Below are 19,996 nucleotides of genomic sequence, written 5' to 3'. Positions count from 1 at the left end.
ATTGAAAAAAATGCTTATATCAGACTAATCCTTTCGTTCGAGGACATTATCATCAGTACTACTACCATCATTATAAAAGGCTGTAAGTCTCAAATGTAAGACTGATGGGCAGTGATGATAGTGGTGAACAGCTTGACTCTATTTCTTGAGAGTACAACACGAGTAAATGAAGACAAGATACGAGAGACTGGAACAGCGCTTGGGTGGTGCCGCGGCCAAGCCAAGGTGGTCCCGGCGCGGAAGGTCATGACAGTGACGAGGCTCGTGTGTCTCTGTCTGTCTGACTGGAGGTCACGCCGCGACCTGTCCTTATGTTGGCCGGCTGTAACCCAAGCGGGCGGAAGCAGTTATCCTGGATAATTTTAGGAACACATGGACAATATGAATGCCACATGGCTTGGTCTGTGAGCTAAATGGACTTACATGCATGCCATATTGCTCGGCCAGGTTATGGACTTCCTGCCTAGGACTGGTGGAGAGTGATGGCACTTAAACGTAGGATGTTCATAACTCTTATAATCATTATTACTCTCATTATTATTATCATTAATATTTTTAATCATCGTTGAGAAAGTAGAGGCTTCCGTCGGATGTATCTATAGTACTAACCAGTTTTCCAAGCTCTGTCTATGGAGCTAAGTAAGACCTGTACAAGCGTATGAGGTTGAAGTGAGGCAGCCTATTAAAAGCCTACACCCCCGTCCTATTTCGCGTCCAGTTTCATTAGCAACAGAGCACGCTTTTTATGTTCAAGTCACAATGCAAGAAGCTGTACGGCCCAGTATGTATAGATGAAACTGGATCATGTTCTAGACCTGCGATGAAATTACCATATGTTACCAATATTGGAGGATCTATACACGTGTGTGTTTGTGTTTGTGTGTCTGTGTGTGTACGTGTTGTTGGGTGCTTATTGTGTATATATGTATGTGTTACCTTACTTACACCGCACTTTCCTACAAATAATTTTTTTTTATTTAAAGGAAACTTTTGTTTTAAAGGAAACTAAAGATCCCATAACTCTCAAGTTTATGCTCAAACATATCTTAATGCAGCAGTTACATATCTCTCTATCTTTCTCATATATTTTAGCTGTGGATTGCAATAAATCCTTGCTTGGATATAAGAAACGGTTTGACTGATGCTCTACCCAGCTGATTTTTATATACTAAAAAGAGAAACGTGAGATATAATTGGAAATATCAAGGGATGTGTTGAAAGCATTGTTTTTTCACCGTAGAGTTCTGATCGCCAAATCGTCACACCCTTTCATGGCCATCACTTAACACTGAACTAGTTTAATTATAAATCCCACGAGACCTTGGTAGACTCCCAGGTATAGTGATTTATAGGAATCTGAATCCCCTAGGAATCGTTTTTGTCGATTTGCGTAAAATAAGCATGATTTATCCGTTGTTCCAATTTTTTATTATATTTACACCCGGCATTCCATTGCCACGGAGATGTATATCATAATTATAATTGGTTTCCATGAATCGAATATACCATAATTCCATTGAATATACCACATGTTTTCTGGAGGAGTACCCAATAGGCACTGCAGACCCGGGCCTACACTTTATCGCGAAAGATGAAAATTATAAATAGGGCTAAAAAGACAATAAAAAACATGAAGGTATTAATAAGATAGGCTTAGGTATCTTACATCCATAATGACAATGCTTTCCTGTCCAAATTTACTTTCTCAGTGGTGTAATTTTCGACACCTATTATACGTAATATCACATATCTTTCCCCCCAAACAGAGAGGGATAGCAAAAATCCTAAATACGGTAGTGCATGATAGCGTTCCTATTATTGTTCCAGATTGTAGAGTTACAAAAATTATTTGGTCAAATTCTGTCCGCGCTAATACAGTTCTCGAGTAACTTTACGCGCACGCTTAGTTCTTTTTTTAAATCAATCTTCCGCGCATATTTTTTTTTTTTTTTTTTTTTTTTACCTTTCCGCGCACTTGTTTCATCATCCGCGCAAATGTAAACAAAAATGATGTTTTCTGCGCATGAAAAAATGTAATATTCCCCGCGCAAGATAAATACTCTACAATCTGGTTATTATTATGAGAAAAAGTTGTCAAACAGGAATGAAACTCTCTGAAAGCGTCTCGAAGCGCTATACCTCTAGCCCCGCCCTCTTGTGAGACTGAGGAAGAAATTGTGTGAAGATTCCCATCACCCTTGTCAGAGTCGTGTAAGTATAATTCTATAATCATAGGCCTACATGTTTCTTTAAAGGACTAGCATATTCTGTGTTTTATTTTTGTTTTGAAGATATAACACATCCACCCGAATCGTTCATATATCTATTTGAATTACAATTTGTAGGCCTACAATGTAAAAAAAAAAAAAAGTAATTGATATTGGTAGGTTTCTAATTAATCGCATTCAAATACAAACAAACATTTGTAGACACACACACACACACACACACACACACACACACACACACACACACACACACACACACACACACACACACACACACACACACACACATACACACATACACACACACACACACACACACACATACACACACACACACACACACACTCACACACACGTGTATGTATATATATGTATATATATGTATATATATATATATGTATATGTATATATATATATATATATATATATATATGTTGTGCCTGATCTCAAAATTTGGTTGAACCATTTTGATCTGTGTTTGCATTCCTAAAGCATATAATTCGATAAAGTTGCATATATATATATATATATATATATATATATATATATATATATATATATATATATATATGTATGTATGTATGTGTGTGTGTGTGTGTGTGTGTGCGTGCGTGTGTGTGTGTGTGTGTGTGTGTGTGTGTGTGTGTGTGTGTGTGTGTATGTATGCATGTATATATGTATATATGCACACACTTATACATACACACACACACGTATGTGTGCGTGTTCTTACTTAGTTATTTCAGTGAAATAGCTAAGCTCAGATAATCCCGTTTGCTGCAATTAAATTATCGTTGACGTTTGTTAAACCGATGCTCATTTTTGGCACATACAACGTTATTTGGAGGATTGTTCCATGTTTCAGTGGTTCTGTTTGGATATCTACACTGTGTGTGTGTGTGTGTGTGCGCGCGCATGCGTGCGTGCTTGTGTGTGTGTGTGTGTGTGTGAGTGTGTGTCTGTGTATGTATGTGTGTGTGTGTATCTATGCATGTATGTATGGATGTATGCATATATATATGTATATATGTACGTATGGATATATGTATATATGTATCTGTCTTTACATATGTATGCATATACAGTATATTACAAAAGAGATGCCACTATACAGTACTAAAGATTAACAACGCGACGAAGAACAGAATAATCAATATATCGCACAATTTATCATCCGCAGAGGGTCGTCTCATGTGCGCAAGAAAAGGTAATCAAGAAAAAGATATTAGAAGCACAATTTGTCACCGTTGATTAATCTTCCAAGAAATCAGAATACAATCTTGTTCGAGCGAAACGCTATTGTTATCTTGCAGGATTAAGCGACCACAACATTTTGGAGAGGCGGAGTTGCAGACTATTTTCGGTGTTTATTTGAGGTTTAAAGAGAACGTAGTTTGCTTTTAGTCACGAATAAGATATTCATGCGTGCCTTTGATTTGTTTGGTTTAGATTTTTTATAGGCTGGGAATGGTAATATAGCTGTAATGTTGGTTTTTAATTATTTGCTTGTTATTGTGGTTGCGAAGTAGGCCTATTGATGTAGTGGTGGGAGCAGTTCTGGTTTTATATACTGCGCACTTTTTCCTGATCAATAGTGTAGTTATTCTTATGTAGACTGGTAGAAGTTATGTATCTACCCTTAGTTTGTGTGAGAGTTCACTTCCAGGACAAGTTAGGGAACATCTACAGAGGGTGTAGATGTTTGCCAAAAAGTAAAGGTATTTTTTCAGAAAACCTTTGCAAAATCGATCACTGTGTTTTTAGTATTGATGGATTCCTCTCACTCTCTGCTCTCCAAATATATCAAAACTATGCCACTGAAACCCCACCCCTTTAGCAAAATCTTGGCCCCGATAGCAGGGGAGGGCATGAAAGGTACTAGAGAAATTGCATAGTAAAATATGAATGATTTACACTGAATTAGTCACTATATTGTCTAATGAAGAAGACTGTGCCTCCTGCCATGTCCCTCAGAGGGGCAACCCCGCCCAACTCTCACAATGAAAGACAAAGAATCCTCTATATATTCACGACAGAGCAAATTGTAGTCAAAGCAACAGAAAACAGAAACTAATGAATCAATATAGTCAAAAGGCTTTAGGGATATTATTGTGATTTTTTGTTCTGTCCTTTTTTGTTTGAAATAGAGAAATTCCTCAAGAATAATATTAATTCATTTGAGAGCAATGTATCAGATAGACAGATACATATTAGTTTTTACATCCACTGTGTGATGGAAAGATTTGATTAATGTTGGTAGTTATCAAAATGATAACTCTTTCAGATATCTGCTCTGTGATTTGAAGTAACAGAAAATTGAATAATGAAATCAGAAAAAAAATATATCAAATATTCACAGATGATTACTGAAGAAAATGATATTGTAATAAAAGTAGATGATGACAGTGATAAAGATGCTATTTGAAAATTACTTTTATAGTGACAATTGTGTTGTTCTCATTAATACATTCTGTTCAGTATTAGAAAGGCTGTATGTTATAATAAAGTGTATTTTGAGTCATAATACACCCCATTCTTGTACGTGTATGTGAGTTGGTTCATTATATGATTTTCATTAAGTATAGGGAACATGACAAGATATGTCATATGTGGCACCTGGAAAAATAAACATTGCCGGGCGTGTGACATTGGATTGGAGCTTGTGCTCCGTTTCTGTTGCAGGCCAGCCCCACAAGCTGATTTTGTAGACTCCTGGAAACTATTATTTTCGGATTCAAAATATACTGGCATTAGTGGATTGATTTTTTATTTTATTTTAATTTTAAAAAATTCTTTCTCCCTTCCAGACACATTGTAATGAAGTCCATTCTTACCTCACTGTCCCTGGCCTACAGGTATACTTTGTCTATATTTTGTTAAATATGTTTGTTCTTATGAATTTTCTTAGAATTGTATATATACACCGTATAATGTTTGAGAATGTTGGACAGTATTATACAGAATATTATTTTATAACATTATCTCTATAGAAGCCAAATAAAAATAATAATTTTTATATGACAGGGTTGGTGTTTGTGGCCATGTGAGCAGAAGTGTTAGGACCTGTTTTCAGGCAAGAAGACTGCATTCAGAATCAAATGCTGATACAGGGACCAAGACTGTTAGAGATGGTAAGTTAGTTTGCCTCCAAGCTCTCTGTTGAATTTTGAGATAGAATAGCATAATTCCTGACAAACTATGTGTTTTTTGTTTCTTTTTAGTTCATCCTCAGTATGATGTATAAAGAATCTGAAATGCTAATTCCTGTCTCTTATCATTTGAGTTGAATATTATTCCATGTAGTCATCAACCCATTAGTACTAGGTACATGTACTGTCCGTAGGAATTTTGTTATTTTGTTATGTTAACTTTATTTACACACTGACAGGCTCTTTGTCAACAAGGAGCCACTTATTAGGCCTGTTTTGAATTTTGAGAAAAGAAGTTTTTATATATGTTTCTGTTATTATCATTGTAAATGTTATTATTTTTGTTATGATGTTATCATAATGTTATTAACAATGATGATAGTGATAAAGATTAAAACTTTTCTTTCTGAAAATTCAAGGAATGGTGCTTCTGGTGCCATTTTTAAGTAAACAAAATTAATAAAACAAAACTGCAGTAGACAGTGCTTGCATATATACATTCTTGACATCATTGGGCTCATGCATTAGGATTTTTTTCCAGTGATATCAAGCTTATCAGAAAAAGTTGGTGCAGCTAAGAGTTTCACGCAAGTATCAGATCGATCCTTCCTGCTTGATCTCCTGCCAAAGTCACAGGATGAATTGCCGCCAAGAAGCATGAAGGTAGAAAGTTAGGAGATGCATCATGTTTCTTTTCCATATGTATATATATTTTTTTTCTTCTACTTTCTATTCATAATTTACCAAAGAGCAAAAACGTAATTTAGAAATGGATACTTACATTTTGTTATCCATTGTTTTATTGTACTCAAGTCAGGTTATTACAATATAACAAATCTGTGAATTAATTATTTATTATGATTTAGTTATTCATCATTCCCTTCTTTTTGATTACCAAACAACAGGACAGTTTTGACAGCGCAATCATTCCCCTCGAGAGTGAAGTGAGACTAAGGGAAAAATACGTGACCTTCCTCGGAGGAGTAAGAGTTGGCAGACTCTTAGAAGACCTCGATGTATTTGCAGGTGTGTGATCGGTTTGGGGTTTCTTGTTTCCAGTCCCACGTGGTTGTATCTCTGAGTGAAAACTGTTGACATTAGAGGTTGGTTGTTTTTATGTATTTAATCCTTTTTTTTGTGTCAGTAAGGTGTATGTGATAGGAGTCAGATGTATATTTGTTGTACATATGTATATATATGTGTATATATGTCGGTGTATGTATGTATATATATATATATATATATATATATATATATATATATATATATATATATATATATATATATATATATATATATATATATATATATATATATATATATATATATATATATATATATATATATATAGATATATATAGATATATATATATATATATATATATATATATATATATATATATATATATATATATATATATATATATATATATATATATATATATATATATATATATATATATATATATATATTTATATATATATATATATATATATCTATATATATCTATATATATATATATATATATATATATATATATATATATATATATATATATATATCATGTATTGTATATGGGTGTTCCCGGTTTTCAGTGTGGCTGTGCTACAAGCACCTAGAAAATCCTCGCCAGAAGGAAGACTTGCCGAGCCCATACAGCATTGTCACCGCTCTCGTTGACCGCATTGATTTCAACCATGGAGTAATGCTGAGGCCAGACCGTGATATCCGACTATCAGGCCATGTCTCTTGGGCCGGACGATCATCTATGGAGGCCATCATTAAAGTGGAGCAGTTCAATGAGGGAGAGTGGCACCAGGTATGATGAAGCTTTACCAAATTTGAAAAAGTTATCCCTTGTATATGAATAGAAGTGGAAAGACTTATGAAACATGTAAATTAAATACATATAAGGCAAAAATACATATATTCACCATAGATGTAAATTAAGACCCTATTAGCTTGGAGTATTTATATTTTTCAGAGAGTGAAAAACAAATATATACATAATATCAAAGAGTATATCATGTAAACTAAATTAACATATATCTTTATTTTCACCTACACATTAACATTCAAAGATCTTGGCATAATAAAGAAAAAAAAAATAGAATGAACACATCTTTTCTAAAAGATAAAAAAGAATCCTTCGCTCCAAACCTCGTTCACAGGTCACCCGCGCTGTCTTTGTTATGGTGGCTCGGGACCCCCTCAACCAAGGCTCAGCTCTTGTGAACCCCCTTGTTCCTGAGACGCCAGAAGAGAAGAGGATATTCCAGGCCGGAGAGATCAACAAGTTACACAGGAGAGTGATCCAGCAGGAGAGCCTGTTTCGAGTCCCTCCAAATGAGTCGGGTATGTCCTCTGTGTAGCATTAGTGCAGATTGAAATGATATTTAGGGTCTTGGGAGGATTAGAATTATATAGGAAATTGTTTTGAGATATTATGTTTGGGGTGTTTTTCAGGATTATTATTATTATTATTATTATTTTTTTTTTTTTTTTTTTTTTTTTTTTTTTTTTTTTTATGTCTTTCCTTTCCCTTTCCTTAAGTAAAAAGTTCAATTCCCCTGTTATTTGGTAGATATGAAATGCTTTTCTATGATAATCCTCTTTTTATAGAAATACATAGAAAATATGCTTTCAGAAAAGAGCCTCGTACATGAAGTCTTCATGTCCATGGCAAACCCAGAGCAGCTTTCTTTCGCGTCCAAGAAAGTTCCAGAGAATTCGGTCTGGATGGAAGACCACAAATTAAAGAACCTTATTATTTGTCACCCTGAGGTAGGATTTTATCATTTTCATTGGCTAGATGATTTCGAGAGTGAAGTGCAATATGGTATACCATATTTATTGGTAGATATTACATAGATATAGTGGTTGTGTATGGGAACTTTCCTATAGTTTTTATTAAGTACATTTCCATAGTTTTCATAAAATACTGTTAGTATATCATACATATAGATACTAAATACTGATGCCTGTTATGTATGGGAACATTTCATTATTTTCTTTATCAGTTGCTGTTATTACATTATGTATATACAATAGGTACAGAATATTTAATGATTTTGCATGGAAATCAGATCCTATTTTCATTATCAACTACTATTGATACAGCATACATGTACATTAGATACAAAGTAATCACATTTATTGTGTACAGGCAGTTTTCAACATTTATTTTCTTACCAATGAGTTCCAGCATTGAGATAGTACTTTGAAACAGTATCCGGTTTGATGGTGATCACAGCATACAGATGAGATAAGATGTTCAACCCAGAGATAAGTTTGATAAGAGACTATCCTATATATGTTAATGTTTGTTGGCTTAAGCTTTTGTGTATTGTGAGTGATAATGTAATGTTCATAGTGTTGATAATGGCAAAGCTTTTGTCATTACAAAAGGCTGTTTTGATTATTTGATTTTTGATTTTTTGCCCTTTTTCAATTTTGATAGCAGCCAATTCTAATGATTTGCCAGATGATTAAAGTCACTGGCTCCTGAGGTTATAGTAGAACATATCAAATTGATATTGTTAATACCATGAAAGTAAATCTCCCAAATTGTTTTGATTTCTCTTGCAAGTAATACCACAGAAATTTATCAAAATTAGTGGAATGATCCTTACTTATATTGTTATTAGAAGCGCTACATTCTTCAAGTCTACATTAAGTAACTTCTTAATTCATTAGTTCAATTTAGCAAGAGAAGTTCATAGAAAAGCAATTAGTTTATGGCTAATGCTAGCTAAAGACTAGTAAGATATCACAGCAATAGTAGACCTGTGTATCTAATTTGTAGTCTTAAAAAAAATCAGAGTGAGATATTTACTTTATCAAGAATTTGCAGTGCTTGAAAATATGTCTTTCCCTTACAAAGACTGTCCTCCAATGTTATCTCTTGTACCCTTGTAATAGAGATTGTGTGCTGACAGACAGGGGTTTTATATGTTGCTTTCCACTCAATATCATTGTTACTTTCATTCTCCTTTACAATAAATGGAGCTAAAGTAAATCCATCCCACTGTACATTAGATGCACTACCCCTCTTTTCACCTCGCTGTCTGTGATGGAGTTAAATTCAAGGACTGTGAGGTTATAGAAGAGGGTTTTACCCATTGGGAGGTTGTGCATGGATATTGAGTATCAATTCTTAGATTTTTTTATTATACACCTTTTGATGAAAACATTCAAATAATTGCCATGTAGATTTTCTTTCCATCATACCTTTTTCCAGCAAGTATCACAGTTCAACTTGGCTCACCACTAGTCAGTATCCCAATATGCTTGATAAATCTTTTAAGGAATTAGGTCATAATCTTATATGCAGATTTTAGATTGAAAAATGGCTTCTGTGAACCCACCCAGTATTATTGCTCTCACAAAGCTGAAGCTCTCAGATTCAGCAGGGATTAAAAAATTAACAATGATTAAGACAGTGTTTACCCCCTAGAATACAGTTGTCAATATTATTATTTACTGCAAGTCTCTATTTGGTACATTTGGGACAGGTGTGTTTATGTTGTTTGTCTTAGTTTCTAATTTTTGTAGCTAGTTTTATTATTGTAGGTTTTAAAGAAACTTAGATTAGAAGATTTTTTCCTTATACTGGTGAAATTATAGAAGAAAAAATGTATACAGATATACAAAGCCTGTAATTGAATTGCTAAGTTTTTTCTTCTTGTTTTTTTTAAGTAGCCTAACATGAGTACATTTGACCTAACCACAGCACAGGAACCGATTCAAGAAGGTGTTTGGCGGATTTCTCATGCGTCAAGCCTATGAACTAGGCTGGGCATGTGCCTTTACGTATAGGTCAGTAGTGTGTGTAATCATTCCCTCAACCATGTTCCTGGAATAGCAATTCATGAATCTATTGTCATTCAGATTGCGACTGTGATGTTTTTAGTCTTCCACTTTTGCCATTGTTCTTTGTGCCCCTTAAATGCCATCTAAATGAAGCCCTTGACGAGTAGCCTGTTAACATTGGATCTGTCTGTTTTTTCCTTTAATTTTCTTTTCCGTAGACCACCTAAAATAGCAAAAAACAAACACATACCAATCAAAACTAAACTGAATACTAAAGAGCAATTATTCTTCAGATTGTGAACACTAGAAAGTGCTTATAATTCCATAAAAATATGGCCAGTTTGCCACATGCATGCCAATGGCAACAAGGGGTTCAGATGTAAGTGTTCCTTGATGAAATATTCAGAATGACTTTAGAAAGTCGCTAGTTGACAATAGGTTCTATGTACTTTTTCCTATTCCTGAACATGCTTTGAAGTTTATGAATGCTTGGAGTGAACATCATCATTCTCACACTGATTCTGTTCTGTAGCTTCTTGATACATACCTAATAATATCTACACTGATTGATAGATGCATTGTCTGATGGGTTCCACAATAATAGAAAGTGATAGAAGTATTTACTGATTTTCGTAAAGATTTCTTTTATCATTAAACTACTCTACAACTACAGTTACAGACACTATTTGAACTGGGATTAGTAAAAAGAAATACAAAAAGAATTTAAATTTTCAAGCAGTGATGAGGAAGTAGAATGATAAAAGGAATTTAGACTTTGGGGAAAGAATAATAGTTTAAGGTTTTATTCCAACAGCTGAATATTTAGAATGGATTTGATCATACTTCAGAAAGCTTTCTGGCAGTTTCTGTTAACAATTCCTCTTCTTTTTAATCAAGCTCAAGTTCAAATTATCTTTCCATTTATGGAGCATTGAAAGTAATAGTGCTGCACTTGTTTTTGTTCTTTTTGTCTAACACTTTATGAAATTCATGAAATGAATGTTTTCTTATTTTCTACTAATACATTTGGATTGTTAGCGGTTTTCATATATTCTCCCAGTTTTGTAATCTGTTACTGGATGAAAAGCTAAAACATCTGATTTTTGTTGCTTCTCATTTTGTGATTTTCCAGCATACCTGCATATCAGGAATTGATTTTTTTTATTGTGTGAAATAGTGTATATTTTTGGGAGAAAAGAAATATGGAAAACCAAGCAGAAGCTGATTTGTATTGCAAAATGTATGATTTATGTAGTTAAGTTGTTATATAGGTAGATTGTAACTGTTATTGATCAAGTTGGTGTTTTGTGCAAATTCCTGCTTGAGATATGTAATTGGTGAATGATTTGATAAGTAATCCTGCTCTGTTTGTATCTTAATTAGACAATATACATGTGACCCTAATACATAATGCTGTACAGAATGTCTTTTTCCATTTTTTTTCTTTCTTTCTTTTTCTTTTTTTCTTTTTTCTAGTAGTTAACTATTCATAGTGAATGAAACTTGGAAGAAAAACCTTCAACCAGGAAGCCATCTGCTTTCTCCTCCGGCATACCTTGAGGTCCTGTCGTCCCTCTTTGCCTGCAACCTCGGCTGGGTGTCAAAGTTCCGCAGAAAGTCCCACCGTACTAGTACTACAAAGGACACAAACACACACACATACAGAATATAACCACCAAACACAAACCAATAGGGTATCTCTTTCTTTCAGTCTCGCAATATCTTCAACAAAATCTTTGGTGGATTCTTGATGAGGAAGGCATTTGAGCTTTCTTGGGCTAATGTCTCGGTACTTAGGTTAGTATTGCCATTTGCAGATGAATGTATCTCCTTGGTCATTGGATGGATGGAGTATGATGGAACTCTGTCTAGAAGTATTTTTGGTGGAAAAGTTTGTGCATGATGTAAATGGGATTGAATGAGTCTCGCATGATGTAATTGAGACTGAATGTTTATTGCATGATATAAATGTGGTTGAAAGATTTCAAGAGTACTTTACGAATTTAACATAAAGCCACTTTTGATAAGTATACATATACATATATGTTTATGTATGTACACTATACCAATTTGCTTTTCTGGAATGACTATAGTTTATCTTTCTTTAGGCAGTAAGGCTTACTGAATTTGTATTTAAAAGAATATTTGAATATCTGTGCTTGCAGAAGTTTTTATTTAATGCTAAACCCATAATGAATGAAACTAGGAAGGAGCAACTGCTAGGCTGCATTTCTCTTGAAATTCACTACATTCCTGGTATGAAGAAAGGAATAAGAAAAATTTTGCCATTTGGAAGTTTTATTAGATTTTATTGGGCACGTTAACATTCAAGATTTTTTTGTCAGCCTTTCTCTCTTCTCTCTCATTTTGTCTCTCTTTGTCTTTTTTTGATTGTCCTCTTTTATATGTAGCTCTCCTTCTGCTGTCTTGAACCTTTATCTGTTCCTCGCTTTTTCTTCCTCTCTTTATCTCTTCCTCTGTTTCAATCTTGTATCAATTCCTGAAACTTTTGAATTATTTTAGGGTAATGAAACAACCGAAGTGTGATTTCCTTTTCTTTTCATGGCAGAATGTTAAGTTTCATATTTATTTTAAAATATAGATACTGTAAATACAAAGATTTCTAAAGATCAAAAAATTCTCTAGGGTAGAAAATAGTTTTATGTATGATACCTCTCAAGAATTAAATATATTCTGTCGTCAGCTAATGATATTAATGATAATGTAATTGGTCTTCCTGTCTCATGTAATAATGATAACAATAGCATTGATAATAATATCAGATTGATAATAATATCAGTATTAACTGTGATTAATGTAGAATTAGTATATGGACAGATGATTTTATAGGAAGAGGAAGTATGTTTTTTTGAAAATATGTGCCTGCTCTCCTTCCCCAAGTAAGAAACAGTACCTGCACCCCTATCAGAGAGCTTGGTTTTTGAGACACTGAAGTTCCTATCAAAAGGATTGCCAGGACTATGCTTACCAATGCATTGCCTAGGTGGGAAGTGAACATTAAAACAATTACTGTATATTTTCCTAGGATTAACAAGATGGGAAAAAAGTAGAAGGAACAAGGAGAAATAAAGATTACCAAGAACTCAACATACTCATTGACTAGTTCCTAATATCTATAACCATTTCGTAGATGGAACTTTTTGATTATGCAGGATAAGTAACAAGAATTAAGGATTCATTAGAGCATTAGCTGTAGGATTTATTCTAAACACTTACTTCATGATTAGAGTTTGGATATCATTCACAAATAACATTAACTTTTCCTTATTTTCTTCTTATTATTTAAAGTTTTGAATGTTACCTTTGTATATATGTATATGCAAAATTTATATGAAAAAGGAAGTAAAACACCTTTTCTAATTTTTAAGAACATGTCAGCCTCTTTCTTCATATTTTTATTTATGTATCTTGCATATATATTACTCAGAATGCCACCTCTTGATTGTTACTATTGATACTGATTGTGGTTTAATCAACAGCAAACAAAGGCCACGCATTCTCCACATAGATGACATCATGTTCCGTCGACCAGTAGAGATTGGATCACTCCTGTATCTAAACTCACAGGTTGGTTGTTTTATGAACTTTTGGGAAAATTCTAGACATTTGACAGCATTGATATGATTATTTTATAATTCATTAATGTAAACTATTGCTGAAATAGTCAATTTCTTATGAATGATATACTAAAATATCCCCTCTTCACTCTAAGGTTGTTTACACTGAGGGGACACACATTCAAGTCAGCACAAAAGCAAGTGTGATGGATGCTGTAACCTCAGAGATCAACCTCACAAACATTTTCCACTTCACTTACGAAGTGATGCGACCTGGTCCAACCGTCTTGCCTCGAACTTATCACGGTTAGTTTGATAGACTAATGCCTTAATTTCCTACAAGACTGTGATTTACTGTAAACTTATTTGGAAAAGATACTTAATGTGAATAAAGGAATAGATATGTCGGAATTGATAATTGATTTTTGTTGTTGTTGTTTATAAAGAATAAGCAATATAGTGTAGAGACTGATTTATGTAAGTACTGTTTTTTCCATTATTACTCTTTCATTGTCTCTTTCTTATAATAAACGGTTTTACAAGGACTTGAAAGTGGGTATAGGTGATAGAGGGATTCCACTGTATGGTAAATGTCATAGAATAAAGAATGTTTACATTTTAAAATTCTTATATTCAGAATTGGTCTTTCTTAAAAAAAGGAAGGTAAATGTGTGTTATTACTAGTATGCATTAACAAAGCAATTGGAAAAAGTATGAACATTGTATTGCTTAATTGCTCATAACAGAGTATTATTTTGTAGTACTATGTTTATTTTTTCTTTTCCTTTTTCAGAGGCCATGTTGTATCTGGATGGTCGTCGTCATTATCAACTTGTCCGAGGTCTTCGCAAGTTCTATGGCCAAGGAGAAGTGCCTTCAGACACACGGATTTAGAAGGAATGTTCGAAAGAACAGTTGTTTGATCAAATATTTGATACTGTAAATAGAATTGAAATTATTTATACATACATGAGTACAGAAACATACACACATGCATTATGAATATTCATAAGTACATATATTTACATTTACTGTTCTGTGTGAATATTCGTATGATTATACACTTTGTATATAAAGGTATGTATTTATAAAGTACTTATATGAAATCAAAGCACAAAGTTTTGCTTTCTTTTTTCATGTGGATATTAGTTAATCCAACTCTATGTTAATTGGTATTTATAGTTGATTTGTATGTAGTGCTTGATCTAGTCTTTTAAAGTTTTAGGTTCTTTTGTCTTTTACTTAGGATTTGGCCATATTTTACTCACTTGTCTACCTAAGTATCTTTTGTCAGAATCTAATCTCTTTAGTTATGGCAGTGCTTTACTTATTTTAGATTTAAGGGCTTTTAAAAAAGCAGAATGATGGTAAATGTAGTAAGGGGATTTTTACAAATGATTTTCCTTGGCTCATATTTATGGTATTTGGAGTGGTGGGGCTTTCAGTGACCTATGTTTTAGAAATTGGAATCACAATGTTTTCACTATTATGATTGTTCTGATACTGAGTACATATTATACAGGTGTAATTTAGACACATCACCCTAGATAAACAATGAAAACAAATTATGCATGTGTAGGGAAATAAAAAAAAAATTATAACTGGAAAGAAAACCTGACCATGTGAAAAACTACACAAATTTATGGCGGCTAAAATTACCTACAAAGGTCTCATCCATCACCAAGACCTATTTATATGAGCAGTGTTGATTGTGACAATTGTAGATAAGGTATGAATGAGAAGGAATAACTTCGTAGTGTGAAAGACGTATTTGACTGGTCTTGATTACACCTTCAGAAATACATGTATGTACTTATGAAGATGTAATCAAAACTGGTCAAACACATTGCTTGTATTGTGAAGATAATCATTCTCATTCATACATTTTCTACTTGTTTATATGTGCAGTTTGTACTTAACACTTATATTTTTTTGCTTAGCTTTTGTAGTGAAAAGAGCTCTAGTATCTTACAAAAATAATCATTATATTATATTGGAGAATGGTGTGTATGAGTTATTTCTAGAGAATATCTAAGAATTGAATGATGTAACAGAGCTGGTTATGCAGTTGTATTTTTTTCATAACTCATATTTTTAAAGAAATATATATATAATTTTCAAAACAATATACATTTTGTGTTTTACTGATATTTCCAAACTGTTAAACCCAACACATTTTCCCATATTTCATATTTCAGAAACCTAATTTTTTTACACAATTTGTGAAAGTCTAATGATGATTAGGAATTTTTCAAGAATTTTGAAGTATCACTTTGAACTTGATATGTTGTAATGATAGTTAGATAATATAGAAAAGACATATAACAGGTTAACTCCACTATTAATACAGGTGAAAAGGTTATAAAGCCTATTATGAATGTGTCTAATTCTACAAGATAATTTCCCCTCCAGTCCCATGCTTCTTGTTGCCGTTGTTGGGGGAGGCTGAGGAGGTGTGAGAGCCGTGCTGAAAGAACTTCGTGCCAGTCACGAATGGCTTTGGGGAATCATGGGCACGGTATTCCTTTGTTTAGTTGCCAAGCCGTTAACCCACAAGAGGACCCTGAGAGGTGGAGACTATTTCTCTCCCCATCATTTTTACTTTGCTAATCCCTACCATACCCTATAGACATCCTTACAAGGTCCCACACTTCATCGTTTGACAACTTTGATCTAATCATCCTTATTTATCTCTTATCTACCTGAACTGCTATATGACTTCTGGCGTGTAGCACATTTAACCAACAGCTAACCCCCTCTTTATTCTTTTCACTATTACACCTTTCTATAGTGTTATATGATTTTTGATGCCTAGCACATTTATTTTACTTTGTAACCATTAACCATTAACAAGACAATTTGTTTCGTGGTTCCATACTTTTTATATCAAAAGTATATTGAATTGGATTATTCTTTAACATAATTGTTATTTTCAGTTTATTTGACTTTTTTTTCATTACAAATGTTTTGGATACATTTCAAGGTAAGGAAGAAATATACTAATTAATATTTTTTTTTATTTCTACATATCAATTCAAATTCATTTATTGTGTTGCATATTAAGGCAATATACATAAAAGCCACAGAGTTATGCAATTTCTTTTATACAGGAACATCCTAACTGCAGGGTCTTGACAATTAAGAATGAAGTGACAGTCACTACTAGGAGCCAATTTGCTCGACTGTGTTGACCTGTAAACAAGAAAAATTGTAGGTAAGTAAACATATTTGCATCATAATCCATGTACATGGAGGTATGTGCGTGTATGTGTGATCCCCTCCCCTGATTTTTTTTGGAAAAAATTATCTATTTTAGCAGCATTTTTAAGCTACGACCATTGCTTGCTCTCCCCCCAAATGACGACCCTGTAAGTACCCCAAGCAAATCCAAACATTTTCAGAAAACAAACCCACATTAATATGCAATGATACAAAACACTTCAAAACCACCAATGTATGTACCAGCACCCATCAACGCAATTAACATTAACCAACCCTGAACAGTGAAAAAAACAAAAAAACATTACCTCCATTCACAAAAGCCGCCCCAATGACCCTCTTAATAGCAAAGGGATGCCTCGAGTTATCCAGAAACTGGTAATCGGCAGCAAATCCAGTTCCTCCGAATTTGCTGTTGCTTCTGAACGTCATCCTGAAGTAAGAGGAGTCGCTGTGAATGACGTTGGGAGCCATGTAGCCGCAGAAGGTCGGGATTTTGCGGTCGGCGCTCGGGAAGTTGGAGAACTCGAGGTAGTCGCTGTCGGACTCGGAATTGCACCTGTGGGAGAGGGATGGAAGGAAGAACATGAGAAGCAGTGAGAATGATGGTGGTGGTGAATAGGAGGGAAGGAGGGAGAAGAGAGAGAGAGGGAGGGAAGGAAGGAAGGAAGGGAGGAAGGAAGGAAGGAAGGAAGAGAAAGAAAGGGGGAAGGGGAGACGGATTAATGATCACGATGTTGATAATCATAATAACGATAATAATAATAAAAATATAATAATATTAAAATGACAATGATGACAGATAAAAAAAATAATTCATAGATTCCACTTAATGCTTTACATCCATAAGAGTTCGCAATAATAGAATATATCATCAATCAAATTGCACAGTGGAATAATAAAAAATGTGTATAAATACACATATGCACAAATAGGAATGCACATTCAATACATAAAACACGTTAACATGCATAGACCTATAATATGAAAGGCATGTACAGTTACGGTCAAAATTCTTGTCCAACCTGTTTCGAATTCCGTTCCGAACACCCGCTTAACATATTTTTTGTAAAGGGCGAGACGGATTCGAGGCTTCATTTCATTTCAAGACTTTTGCCCGCCACTTTACGTACGGGAAAGGCTAGGTCAGTAGCTACTCGAGGTGTCATGGAGTCTGATTCTATTTTTGGAATAAAGCACATGGGGTTTATTTTGATGACGTCACAAAAGTTACGGATGCTTTGTGAATATGGTCGATCATTTGCGTCCTTTTAATTTTAAAAAAGGATGGAAAATAATAATTTTAATGGTTATATTTTCATTGAACAATCATCAAAATAGACTCCATGACACCGAGTTGCTACTGATCTAGCCTTTCCCCATCACACATACACTACGCATTGCTCATTTCCCTTACGGCAAAACTCCCTCCACATCGAAGTACTTGAAAATGATTCTGACGATCTCGCCTGGCAGACCATAGAAGAAATAAACGCAGGTGGTGTCCAGTGGGTAGAAGCCCTCTGGATTGGGCGAATAGAGGGTGCCATTCCGGGCCTCAGTGCTGTTGAAGACGAAGTGGCAACTCCCGTCCGACATCTGGCGTCCACTTTTGAGGCCGAGGTCTGCCGGTAGGTTAAAGGCATTTGTTTTATTTTTTATTCTTTAAGTTTGGAAATGCTATTCAGTGCTTTTGTAATTACACAAAACAGGTATTCCTCCGTTCGTCTTATATTTCGTAATGCTAACTTAGCCATTTAGATGATAAAAAACGGTATTTTCCAACACCGAAGTCGGTTAAAATGGCTGATATTTCATTCAAATGGGATAACCAGTTTAGACTGCGCTTTACCCGAGACGAATTTGAACCTGGCTGAGAACCCCATGCGTGGATTCTGCAGGTCTTTTTCAATCGGGCTTCTTGACCCCGATTTAAAAACCAGCTGGAGACCTGTGGGAGCGAAAAGGAGATTCACCGGACAGGCTAAAGGACTTCAGAAGTAAATCTAGGTCTATAATTAGGGTATAGGAGTGAATATCATCCTCGAGAGAGAGGGTGGCATTCATGGAGGACTAGGCGTTGTAAATCAATTAGAAAGAATCAGTGTACATAAACGTAGACAGATATGCGCACACACACACGCATACTCACACACGCACACACACGCATACACACACGCATACACATACACATACATACATTTATATATTTGTGTGTGTGTGTGTATAAAAAAGAAATTAATGACCGCCTCAACCCCCCCAAAAAAAATCAAGACGTTTAGAGAAAATCTAAACTCATCATCAGACGAAATGAACGATATTAATTTTTATCATCTAATGAAGAATGTACTCTCACTCGATCTCTCACGATTTTTTGTATCCTCCCTTTACTGTAAGTGCATGGTAATAAACATAGACGCCCAGGCAGGCCCAATACCCACCAGATGAGGCAGACATGACGGAGTTGGGTACCGTCGTTCCGCAGAAGTGATCAATCTCCTGTTTGCTGCTGCCGTTGATCACGTTGTAGACGGCCACCCAGTCCGTGTGGAGGCATCTGGCAAGGAGAGGAGACTTTATACTCAGAAAATGTTACCCTTGGTTTTTGTATGTATATACATATACATACAGTGTGTGTGTGTGTGTATATATATATATATATATATATATATATATATATATATATATATATATATATATATATATATATATATATATATATATATATATATATATTTATATATATATGCATATATATGTATATATATATACATATATATGGATACACACACAGACACACGCGCACACACACACTATATGTGCATGCTCGTGTGTGTGTGTGTACATATGTGTGTATATAGATGTGTCTGTGTCCGCATCTGTGAGCGTGGGTGCGCGCACAGCAAAACTTTCTAAAAATACAGCCAATCAACAATCCAAAAACATATTACCACATAAAAAAACAATCAAAATAACCACATCCATTTCCAATCACCAACCCCCGCCCCC

The 19,996-nt window shown here is 34.4% G+C and overlaps 2 protein-coding genes across 2 annotated transcripts in view; one reads left to right on the top strand and one right to left on the bottom strand.

Moving 5' to 3' along the window:
• The first annotated feature begins 3,509 nt into the window (after positions 1–3,509).
• Positions 3,510–15,898, top strand: LOC113816002 (acyl-coenzyme A thioesterase 9, mitochondrial). Its single transcript, XM_070137505.1, has 12 exons — positions 3,510–3,604; positions 5,036–5,083; positions 5,253–5,359; positions 5,919–6,040; positions 6,283–6,403; positions 6,974–7,197; positions 7,550–7,733; positions 8,026–8,162; positions 10,111–10,196; positions 13,691–13,778; positions 13,924–14,074; positions 14,562–15,898. The coding sequence occupies exons 2-12, from the start codon at positions 5,046–5,048 to the stop codon at positions 14,660–14,662; spliced, it is 1,359 nt and encodes a 452-aa protein (XP_069993606.1). The 5' UTR covers positions 3,510–3,604; positions 5,036–5,045; the 3' UTR covers positions 14,663–15,898.
• An 890-nt stretch (positions 15,899–16,788) lies between these two features.
• The window catches only part of Sol1, a 4,682-nt gene continuing 1,474 nt past the window's right edge, over positions 16,789–19,996 (bottom strand). Inside the window, exons 3-7 of the mRNA XM_027368026.2 lie at positions 19,429–19,544; positions 18,840–18,938; positions 18,405–18,612; positions 17,296–17,546; positions 16,789–16,960 (exon numbers count right to left, since the gene is read on the bottom strand). Of these exons, the coding sequence (XP_027223827.2) occupies positions 16,857–16,960; positions 17,296–17,546; positions 18,405–18,612; positions 18,840–18,938; positions 19,429–19,544 (778 nt within the window). The 3' untranslated portion in view covers positions 16,789–16,856. The remainder of the gene's footprint in view (positions 16,961–17,295; positions 17,547–18,404; positions 18,613–18,839; positions 18,939–19,428; positions 19,545–19,996) is intronic.

Source organism: Penaeus vannamei, chromosome 23, assembly GCF_042767895.1.
Source record: "Penaeus vannamei isolate JL-2024 chromosome 23, ASM4276789v1, whole genome shotgun sequence".
NCBI classification, from domain to species: Eukaryota; Metazoa; Arthropoda; class Malacostraca; order Decapoda; family Penaeidae; genus Penaeus; species Penaeus vannamei.
Note: the sequence above shows the minus strand (reverse complement) of the source record. Positions and strands in the feature narration are given on the sequence as shown.